Source organism: Octopus bimaculoides, chromosome 16 (assembly GCF_001194135.2).
Source record: "Octopus bimaculoides isolate UCB-OBI-ISO-001 chromosome 16, ASM119413v2, whole genome shotgun sequence".
NCBI lineage: Eukaryota > Metazoa > Mollusca > Cephalopoda > Octopoda > Octopodidae > Octopus > Octopus bimaculoides.
The window spans coordinates 55,012,069-55,024,079 of record NC_068996.1 but is presented as its reverse complement, the minus strand read 5'-3'; the positions used below and the strand labels follow the sequence as shown (position 1 = coordinate 55,024,079).

General features: G+C 37.2%; 1 protein-coding gene across 3 annotated transcripts in view; it reads right to left on the bottom strand.

Annotated features, from left to right (window-relative positions):
* LOC106871177 (codanin-1) overlaps nt 1-12,011 on the bottom strand; it is a 33,009-nt gene that overhangs the window by 19,264 nt on the left and 1,734 nt on the right. The window contains exon 2 of one of the 3 annotated variants that reach the window (XM_052973782.1): nt 4,391-4,508. The exons of 1 other annotated variant lie outside the window; for it this stretch is intronic. In XM_052973782.1, the coding sequence (XP_052829742.1) occupies nt 4,391-4,474 (84 nt within the window). In that variant the 5' untranslated portion in view covers nt 4,475-4,508. The remainder of the gene's footprint in view (nt 1-4,390; nt 4,509-12,011) is intronic. One more of the 3 variants, XM_014917508.2, reaches the window with a different exon arrangement.

Sequence of the window (12,011 nt, the reverse complement as noted above, 5' to 3'; positions counted from 1 at the left end):
GTAAAAGCACCCACTACACTCTCGGAGTGGTTGGCGTTAGGAAGGGCATCCAGCTGTAGAAACTCTGCCAAATTAGATTGGAGCCTGGTGTAGCCATCTGGTTTCACCAGTCCTCAGTCAAATCGTCCAACCCATGCCAGCATGGAAAGCGGACGTTAAACGATGATGATGATGATGATGATGATTTGTAAGTTCGTTTTCCACTTTGCTAAACAAAAATCACACCACCAGATTGTGATTATCTAATGGATCAGATTCTAATGATTCAGCTCATTCTTGAGTCAACATTATGGCAGAGCATTTTTCGAACCTATAGTTGACAAAATGATACATGAACCAAATGAATTCTTTGATCATCAGAACTAATGACCTACATTCAAGCTCGGCATCTGGATCAAATGGTCTCCCAGCTGTACTGCATGATGCTGCTTAGAACAAAGTTCCACTTATAAATTACAGATATGGTCACCAACAGACTTCCTCACAGTTTCTTTCTACTGAGACTATCACAAATGAAATTTGCCAAATCTCAGGTTCAATTCCACAGCAATGCTGTGGGATTGAACTCAGGATGTCATGTTAACCATTTGGTTATGATGATGTTCACACACACACTCACACGTGTACATATGCACACATAAACTGCACGTAAATGTGTTTAATCCTTTTAGACATACATTTAGTACATTTGGTGTGCAAAAACTAAATGCAATGCTACATACAACACATATCAACCAACCATGAAATTACCTCCAATTGCATGCAGACCCTGCCCCCTCCCCCTCATCAAGCAGTTGCTGATTCCCTACAATGTGAGGCCCACCATGGAATATTACTTCCATACCTGAAACAATGCTGCTACTATGCACAGACATTCTAAAACATATCTAGATTAGGGCCACACAACTGATTGGCTTAAATCACTCACAGACATGCTCCATCATATGCTGTTCTCTTTATTTTTTATTACTGCTATAATCCCTGTTCCTTGGAGCTGGACAATCATGTATCACTGCCACTCTTCCCCACCTTGTCACTTTTGTGTCCATCATTGCAGATCCCTACATCACTAATTCTAGTCCTTCCATCCCAGAACATTATCTGTCTAGAATCTCCTCCCTTCTCATGTTCTTAACTGCAAGTGTTGTCATCAAGCTCATTAATCTTAGAAAACCTGCAAAGCTCTTGGGCACTGACTTTTCCTTTAAATTCAGCAAGTAAGAACAAAATAAAAATGTCCTTTTGAGTATACACTCTGCCATGGGTAAGAATTCTATGCTTGTCACAGCATCAAAATATAAAAGCAAATTCTGTTATACTGATCCAACTAACCAATAACAATCAAATAAAACTTTGAAGCACCTCAAAGTCAGACATTTAAGATCTGGATTTTGGTCATTTTGAAGAAAAAGAAATGCAAAACTCAGAGTATCAATTATAGGTCTATCTCTCTGATTTCACACATCAGCAAAGTCATGGAACAAATAGTCAGAGGGAAACTAATTGCATTCCTAAAAGAAAACGGCTTGTTGAGTAATACCCAGTATGGTTTTTGACCAGGTAGGAGCTGCCTGACACAGCTCCTACAGTCTTAAGTGGTATCAAGAAGAGCATTCATACTGTTTCTGTTCAGTTGTTTAATTCCAGGTTGGATATAGCCCTCAGACCAGCTGAGACTAGGAAAATAGAATTTCCTGCTAAAAGTACATTGGTCTGCAAGCTGGCCTCATGTGAGGTTTGGCTAATGAGTAACAAATCATCTTTGAAGTGATCTCCGTGGTTAGCTGCATCAGGAAGACGTTAGATAATGCCCATGATCAAATTAAGGCCAATCACTCACTGTATTATTAGTGTATCACTCACTGTATTGGAGTGGGAGAGGAAAATATTTATGGCCAGGTCTTCTTGGATGAAGATCGCTATTTCTCCTTGTTTCTGTATTGTGGTCAGTTCTGAGTAGTACATAACCTGACATATGTACCTCCACATCCAATATATCTGGGTCAGGTGCGTTCCACTTAGTGCTACACACACTGTCTCTTCTCGCTGTGCAAGTTCTCTAAGATATGATACTTTTTGTTCAATTTGTGAAGTATGAAAGACCTTGTACATTTAGCATTATTATTGAGTTGAGTTTGTTGGTTAATGACAGCAATGGTGTGGTTGTGCACTGGAGTAATAGCAGTGGTTGGTACTGTATGAGAGCTACAAGTTTGTTTTTTTTAAATTTATTTTGCCAGATTCATCAAGGCTAAAAAAAGAATTATCTCTCTTTGGGAGGGGTTGTTGTCTGCAGTTGGTATGTTTGCACTGTTAAATATAGTTGTAGTTATATGGTCTGCAGCTGTTGGTTTTATTACTGTACCCAGTAGATATCTGGGTGACTTCTGGGTTTTGATGAAAGTATGGGGGCCAACACTGCTACTGCAAGGGATGTTTCTACTGTGGATTTTCTAGTGGTTTGGTGACATGCTTTTACTAGTGCACCAAGTCCCTGGAAGATGAGTGAAGGGACAGTCATACATCAGACACAATCTTTTGTGTTGAGAATAGCAACAGATTTTCGGATTCCAGGTTACATGTGCAGATGTTGTTGAGTGAGATTTAGTATTTAGTGGTGGTGCTGGTGGTGTTGTAAGATGTGTGGTTTGGCGTTGGCTGGTTTTGCTTGTACGAACTGTGTCTTGTCCCAGGTAAATGGGAGCATATTGGGAGAATAGCAGCATATTTCGGAGTTTTGTGTTTACAGTTGGCAGATTTATCATGGAGCTGTCATGTATACATTCAGATTGAGGTGAACAGTGGTGGTGAGGGAGTGATTCTTCACTAATTGGAATAGAAGTAGAATAGGATGATGATGGTGGTGATGGGTCTCTTGTGTCATTCTGAGAAGAATCTGAGTGACCTGACTATGGAGTAGAGCTAGAGACTGTGTTGTTTAATAGATCATCAATTGTTCTAGTATATATATAATTTTCTAACGTTGACGATGCTTTAGTTCAGTAATATATCTTTCTAGGGATTGTGTGTGAGGGGGAAGGTTCCTTTTATTTATTTTAGTTCCTTGTTCATATTTTCTAAGCCTGGGAAAGGTAAGTAGGGGTGCAATATTGAATTTTGTACCCTGAAAATTTTTAGGGGGTGCACTTGCACCCCCTACACCCGGACCCTTGTACACATATTGCACACACACACACACAAGCGAGAAAAGTTGTTCAGGTTGATCTTATTTAAAAATCATTCACTTGACAATAAACTTGTTTATAAAGCATGTTGAGAATGTAAAACAACTTTGGCATAACTACAGAGTTCTACCCCCCAGACTTTGGAAGGTCATAACTTTCAGAAAAATGAATATTTTTTAATGAAATTTTCTATGCATATTGTATTTATTATGTAGATTCCGAATATACAAAAATTTTCGGTGAAAGTGTTTTGGAATGGAGGTGGGGAACAATTTTCGGAAATTCCAACAGAGTCCATTTAAATTCTTCTTAACTTCCATGACCTCCCAAAGTCTGGGGGGTAAAACCCTGTAGTTATGCTACAACTTTGAGTGATATTTTAAAGACTTTTTCTTCTTCGTTTCTTCGAGTCCGTATTTATGTCTTTTTTCAATATCACATGTTGAGTTTTAGGCGAAGGTAAAGAATACGTACACCACCCGTTTTTGGCGAAACAAAAACCCTAATCCTAAACATCGGATGTACATATTCTTTACTTTCGCCGAGTTTTAAAATATCTCAAATAAAAAAAAAAGTTTAAAAATATATTGTAATGTGTGTAGTTTTTGGTAATGAACATTTTCTAAGTTAATCTTGTCTTGTTTTTGTCTGTAAAATGCTGAATTTTTACGAAACTCCTAACCGTTAATAAAATAATTTTCATCGCAAAACAGTCTTTCATTTTTTTAAAAAATATAAATATTACTGAATCATTATAAGTAATTATTTCTCCAAAATAAAAATTGAATAAACTTTTCTCTCCGAGGGAAACGTGTGACTGTTAATAAAGTCGTGGTTGGCATGTTTGGATTTATTCAAATGTAAACACGAATTGGATCGCCGGTTTAATTTCATAAACAAATCAGTTTCAAGAACAAATGCCGGTTTGGAATAATGAATCGATAATAAAGGGTATACTATACAGTATGATGTTGAGGAGGAACTGTATTTAAATTAAAGAAAATTTTAATCTCCATTTTAATATAAATATATATTTATATTTAGAGAAGAGAGTTCGGTGTAGAAATATACCGTTAAGGATTGACATAAAACCGTAATGAAATCGTTTCAAAGGCGGGTAGAAAGAAGATATAACAAGTGAGAGAGGCATAAAAATAAATGAGGAGGTGAAGTAATTAGTGGTAGGAGTACAGGACGATCAATACCTGATGCGTTTCCATTTTCATCCATTGGATAACTTGCAACGGGACACATTTGCCGTCAAGTAGAGCATCGAGCACAGCGGCCATTTCTCATTCCTGAAATAAAGCGCCACAACTGACACTGAGAGGAAGAAGAAGAAGAAAAAGAAGTAGAAGAAGGGAGAGAAGAAGAAGGGAGGAATAATAAATAAAAAAAAAAAGAAGAGGGAGAACAAGAACATGCCGAAAGATATATACTTATGTGTATATATAAATAAAAGGGAGATTTATTCACATAAATAAAATATTTATCCATAGATAGAGCTGGCTCAAAGTTGATCAACAATAACACATTTGGTTTGTAAAATACTTACAAACATTGTAAAAGAATATATGGTCACTTAGGTAAGACACATGAAAGATTCACCGGTTGATATAAATCATATTTATTAAGATATATGTTCGTTGTGACATTTGTTGTTCGTGCGCAATCACGATCAGTCCGGAAATAAGCGAGGGCAGCCTTAATTCATTACTGCATTATCTTTACCATTGGTATATGTAGAACAATATCATCCAAACTGTCCTTCGGCTATTCGTTGAAATGTGACATGATAATGTTTTGATTGTTATTTCTAGTTGGTTGAGCGACCTCCTAGTCACTTCCTGAACGACTAAGTGCTATGTGATATATTTCTACCTAGTGGAAGACCATCATTTGTAATCCGACATAGTTTATAGTATGAGGGTGTCAAGTAAAAAGGGTTGGGTTTTTTTTTTGTTTGTTTTTTCAGAGACCTTTTGAAAATGATAGGGTTTGGCTTTAGGAGAATTTGACTGCTTTTTTTAGTGGATCGAGTTGCCGAATATAGGCTCCCCAAGTTTTCGGGTGCTCACAACGAAAGCAGACAATATGAATTGGACCTGATTACATATTGCTTCTCTACTTTTATTAGTGGCATGCTTTCCAGTGCAGTGTTCAGAACAATGAGGTTATTGTACAACTGAGATACTTTACCTTCAGCCTTTATCAACATAAACTTCGAGGAACAATATGGCATGCGACAAAACCTCAGTAAAGCTTAAAAACAAATTTATTAACAAGGGAAAATGCTAAAGGCGAATTAGGGTTTTCCTTTATGATAGAATAAATAATAGTTTGAATCAGTTCATTTGCTGGATAATTATAAATCCCGTTATATCAGTAACTGCTTTGATCTACGTAGTTTAATAGTTTATGTTCGCTGTTGCTTTTGTTTTGTGCTTGCATATTTGAATTGATTATGGAGAGTGGTATTTTAGGATGCTTTAGTTGTGCCTAGATGTTCGATATAAATTATGTAGATTTCGTGCAACTTGTTGCCGTAACAAGTTGCACCATTCGTATGTGCGGCGAACGTTTGTCTGAAGATCACAAAGTGCAGACGTGAAAGACATCTCCTGCGGCTTCCTATCTCGGAAAAAGAATCTCTATCGCTAGACTTTATGTGTAATAAAAAAAAAAACAAGTGGAATCGAATAGCAGGTGACGCCAATGGTTCACCATACAGGGCGTTTCGGCGAAATCTTGCGTTCTCAGTGACAGACATTGCTCCAGTCATCTGGGGCCAAGATGGAACCTAGTTCCGACGCATAGAAAACAACTAACAGTATATTTGCTGGGGTATGACGAGCTGAAAAATAGTAGTAATAAAACTTGTGTCCTTATATTAGAAAATCTTTTGTGAGGATTAGGGTTGGAGATAGGGAAACTTTTAGATAATTTCTAGAGTACTTATTTAGTGTAATGCCGTAAAAATGTTTTTTAATGGATAATATGGGGATAATGTATAAGTGGAGGGGAAGGCGTTGGTGAGATATTAACATTTTTAGCCGTAATAAAAAAAAGTATTGGTTTTAAACGTTTTGGTGTTTTTAAGATTTTGTGTTTGCATGAAGAGACAATCATGGACCAAATCCTGAACTGAAAGTCTGGACTAATTAAAAATTATCTGTATATATATGAAAGAGCAATGTTTCACTTTTACTTTGTGAACTTCTACCGAAAGATCACTTCGTGTAGATAAGTCTCAATTTGTGTATCTTGTTACTTTGACAGGATCTCAAGGATCCCTACTAGTCTTTATACATGAAATATTAGACATTGGGAACCTATACAAAACCGGCATAAACCATCTTTTCTTTCTTTCCTTTGGTTTTTCTTTGTATTATCGCTGACCAAATGCAATATTCTTTTCTACTCTAGGCACAACGTTTGAAAATTTGGGGGAGGGAGCCAGTCGATTAGATCGATCCCAGTACGCAACTGGTACTTTATTTATCGACCCCGAAAGGATAAAAGGCAAAGTCGACCTCGGCGGAATTTGAACTCAGAACGTAAAGACCGTTAAGCATTTCGCCAGGCGTGCTAACGTTGGGCGAAATGCTTAGTGGTATATGACCAAATGCGATATTGTAAGTGCTCTTAATGAGTTTGTGTATCTTTTTGCTGTCTTTTCTATATGGTAAGAATTTTGTATGAGATGCTGAATGTAACGTATTCTCTTAGTTTCTTAGGTTAGAAGGTGCAGCTAAACAGGGAATTATAGAAAGAAAGAAATGAGGCCATCTGTATGGGGGGGGAGCAGACCGCGCGCGCGCATACACACACACACACATACATACATACATACATACATACAATTCTCAGTTAGCACTCTTGCGAATACCGGCTAACAGGGTGTATATCTGTAAATAATTTATCTTAAAAGAAGAACACTGTTCATACAAGCTGAAATTCCAAATCCAATAAATTGGTCGCATTTAATCAAAGAATGAAAGTTATGGTATTATTGTTTCAACACTGCATGTATTTCAGTTTGAAATACAAAGATAATATATAGCATAATCTTCCGAATGTAAATTATATTACTTGAGACTTTGTCTGAGAAAATGCGTATGGTTTACATTATACTGTAGTATTATAAATTCATTTATATTCATGTTAACACTTATATTCATGTTAACATTTATATTCATGTAGTATTGAAACGAACGTAATTAAAGAATTAAGTGTAATATCATAACTTCCAAAGCAAAGTATTTGACCAATGACTATTAATTTGTTTCTTGTTCTAAGTTGCACTGAAATTATGTTCAGCTTCATCTTTTAAGGAAACTTAAAATTACTATAAGGTTTGTCTGACACAAGCCTGAGTTAAGAGGAGCACTTATGAAATCAGGTGTGGCTCTGTTGGGTATTCCATATATGTATCAACGATCACGCATAGTTTTTTTTCTCATCTTCGTCATCAAGACGATAGTCTAATGAATTGGTCATGTCTTCTGGGGGGTTCCATTTCTACTACCTATGCAGTCACAGCAGCCGGGATGTTGTCATAGGCCCACTAGGTGGAAAACAGGCACTAGAAAGTTTTCCAAGAGTTCCATCTCTGGCGCAGCTGACGTTGGGTGCTAGGGAATGAAAAGTAGGCATCCAGTATCTCATATTTTGACAATTCTTTCTCGATTTTTAACCCTTTTCATCTGCATTCTCTTCCACCCAGACAGTTTCTTTTTTTTAGTATTTGTTTCTGTAGTATCAGGTCTGGGATCTCCGCTAATCATGTTCATGTCCATTTCTTGATATGGTCTGTTCATCTTTTTCTATCTCCGTCTCTCCTTCTTTCCTTCTCCTCAATGATCTCTGGAAGAATGTACTTTGTAAGATCATTAGATCATGTTATATGGCCATAGCATCTCAGCCTCCTTTTCTTCAGTGTCCTTATGTAATATATTAGTAGAATAATGAAACTGCTTTGGGCTTATGAAATTGCCATTTGATTCGCCAGCAATCTGGACAAGTACTTCAGACGATGATCACGCTATAAATACATGCTGAACAGGCACAGAAAATATCCTCCAATTGACATATGCTAATCTTGTCGCTTTCATCAACAAGAAGAACACAAGCGCTACTTATACAAAAGAAAAAAAAAAACACCATTGATCCAGAGCCCTTACAATCGTCTCTAATGTAATGTTAGACCTCATTACTACTAAGGATTTCTCCTGACGAAAATACAACCTTAACATGTCAAAGACTGTATCTTAAATACTGGTTCTTCAAGACTAAAAGAGACTTGATCCCGCCTATGCCAACAATTATTGACACTCTTTAAAGCTCAAGTGAAGCCTACGATGGAGTATGACTCACACATCTGGGTAAGTGCCAGTTTATGCATTCTTAGACATTTTACACCGCATCTTGAAAAAGGAGTTACCTGTCAGATTGGCATAGTCACTTACAGACATGCTCCAGTTTTCTGATCTACAAGTACTCTGTTTTTTCTACAACTATTAAAATGGCCTCTGTTTTTCGAAAATGGCTCGGCTCAAGCCACTTCCACCCAGACATTCTCGACCTGCTAGAATTTTCTTCTTACCAGTGTTTGTGACGAACATAAATGGCATCAGCCTCACCGATATAGAACGGCCATGCAAAAGGCATCAGCGTTACTCCTTCCTGTAGAGCCAAGCAAACTTATACAAAGGATTAGTGATATATGTAAGTTCGTTCAGGTACAGGTATGCTTGCGTGGGTAAGAAGCTCGCTTTGCAACCATGTAGATTCGGGTTCAATTCCACTGTGCTGTACTTTAGGCAAGTTTCTTCTATTATAACACCGGACCGACCAATGCCTTGTGAGTGAATTTGGTAGACGGAAACTGTGTGGAAGCCCATCGTGTATGTATATATGCGTCACTGCTTGATAACTGGCTTTGTCTTACATCCAGGTAACTTAGCAGTTCTGCAAACGAACCCGATAAAATAAGTACCAAGCTTAAAAGATAAGGAGTGGGGCCGATTTGTTTGACTAAAATCCTTCAAGGTAGTGCTCCAGCTTGGTCGGAGTCCAGTGACTAAAACAAATAAGAGATATATATTTTTACCTCACTTTTAAAGGTAATTACTGTAGTTATATCACATGTTTTTCTCTCTGTGACTAGTAAAAAAAAGAAAAAGAAAAGGAATTAAAAGGAGATTGGCCTGATTAGTGTCAGTTTGTATTTTTACTGTTTTATTAGGTGTTGGTTACATATTTTCCTGAATAAAAGACTAAATTGAAGATGTCGTATGTATGTATGTATGTAAATATATATATATATAAAGGAACTTGTTTATTATATGCGTTTTGCTCCATTTATTCTTTCACGGCGGGTACATATATATATATATATATATATATGTACCCGCCGTGATCCGTTGGGTTACAACTACTCCAAGTTGAAAATGTCGATGAGCGGCGAGAAAGGAAAAAATACTATTTCGAACTTCATGCAATAAAATTCTTAAATAATACAGTTCTCTTGCCTTTGATGTGACAACGGCCAAGTGTTTCTTTGAAAACGTTCAAATGCCCTTCAAAGATTTTCCTCGCTTTCTTCTTTGCCATTCTTTGTTCCTACTGTTCCAAGTGAAATACATGGGTACTTCAGCATAAAGTCATGTTTTTTCAAAGTCATCATTGATGCACAATGAAAAGAAGTCTGTCAGTGTTGTTCTCATCTGTCGTTCATTGACAGCCATATATATCCTCATTATTTCTGAGCAACATTCTTTGTTCATCTGGTAGATGAACATGCAGTCTCACTATTGCTGGTGCTCTTTCATGAATTGAAAATCTTAAAATGGATGCAACTGCTTCGGATGGTCCAATATACCTACCCATTATATATTGACTAGTTTCATTATCATTGTTTATTTGAACAGCAGCTTGGTCATTTCCTTTCAACGTGTACTTAATGATGTACTTAACTGACCTCGCTGAGGCAACGATTTCAACGTTGCAGTGGTATTTGAATGGTCTCAAAAGAGTTTCATTATAAGGTACAACCCATTTGTTGTTTGTTTTTCCATTCTTATGAGATTCAACTCTTCCCATTGCAACTGATCTTCGTCTATAAAGAGATAGTCTCTCCATCTGTATTTCTGGCTTTTGATTAAGATGATAAAGATGTATATTTTATTTTAAATCAAGTACCCGTGATTCAAAAATATCTCATAAAAATATAGGGAAAAATTTCCATATATACTCTCTCTCTCTATGTATATATATATATATATATATATATATATATATATATATATATATATATATATATATATATATATATATATATATACTCGCATACATACACACACGTCATTTAACGTTTGCATGCTTGCATGGGTTGGACGGTTTGACAGGAGTTGGCCTGGCAGGAGCCTGCACTTCTGTCTGTTTTGGCAGGGTTTTACGGCTGGATGCCCTTCCTAACACCGACCATTCTGCAGCGTGATCTCAGTGCTTATTACGTGGCTCTAACACAGGCGAGGTTAGTTTTGGCAAGGTTTTTACAGATGGATGCCCTTCCAAATGCCAACCACTTTACAGTGTGGACTGGATGCTTTTTACGTGGCATCAGCACTGGGAGGGTCACCAAGACAAAAATTCTTTTAGAGGGGAGGAGCTATTGGAGGAAGTGATCTTGTGTCAGATGATAAAAAGTTATAATGAGACAGAGAGACAACGGGCGTCTTGCTGTAGAGGTACAAGGTTACCCGCCAAACATCCCGGTCCACTGTCATTTCGTCCGTGTGGCCTAACATCCTGAGATCGGTCTTTACCACCTCAGCCCATGTCTTCCTCTTCTGCGGGTACCATTCACTTTCAGTGATCGGCATTCTTTATGCAGATGTTTTCATTCATACGCATCATATGTCCAAGCCAACATAGTCTTTTCTGTCGTATGCAGCATTTAATTCGTCTTATGCCCAATACACACATACATGTGTGTTTGTATCTGGCTGTGTTTGCCCCACCACCACCACCTGACAACCGGCGTAGGTGTGTTTATGTCATCGTAACTTAGCAGTTCGGGAAGGGACCGATAGAATAAATACCCTGCTTAAAAAAAGTACTAGGGTCGATCCATTCGACTAAAATTCCTGAAGACGTTGCCCCAGCATGGTTAGAGTCTAATAACTGAAACGAGTAAAAGATAGAAGATAGAGTAGTTCAGGAGAAAAGATATTTATAAATATCACAAAATCGGGGGTGCTAAGTTTACAGAGCAGCCGAAGCGCTGCCGACGTGAATTAACTGATGGAAGCGTTCCACGGTGTTTGGTTAACGTTTACATTTCGCCGTAAAAAGAGGTAACCGTTTTTTAATGAAGTAAAATATTAAAAAAAAGCAACTATAAATATAAGCGCAGGAGAGGTTGTGGATCTTTGTGATTTGACGGCCAACACTTGTTTTCTTAACGAAACACTTTCAAACTTGGGACACTGGTAGAATGCGTGGATCTTTTTTAAAACGGGGGCCACATTTTTCATTAACGAAACACTTTGAAACTTGAAACACTGGTAGAATGTGTCATATAAAACATCTTTTTCTCTTAGTCTTCTTTAAAAAAAAAAGAAATCCCTAAGTTATTCCATGTGAAAGTTGTCGTATTTCTGTAATTTCAACCAATCACTGACGTCCATTCAGCTGATATACATTAAGTGCCGACTACATAAACAAACGATTCTGAAACAATTCTATCGGTGATAGGGTTAGGGTTAGGGTTAGGGTAAAACAGCAAATTTAAAAAGAAAAAAGAAAAACGAAGCTATGGAA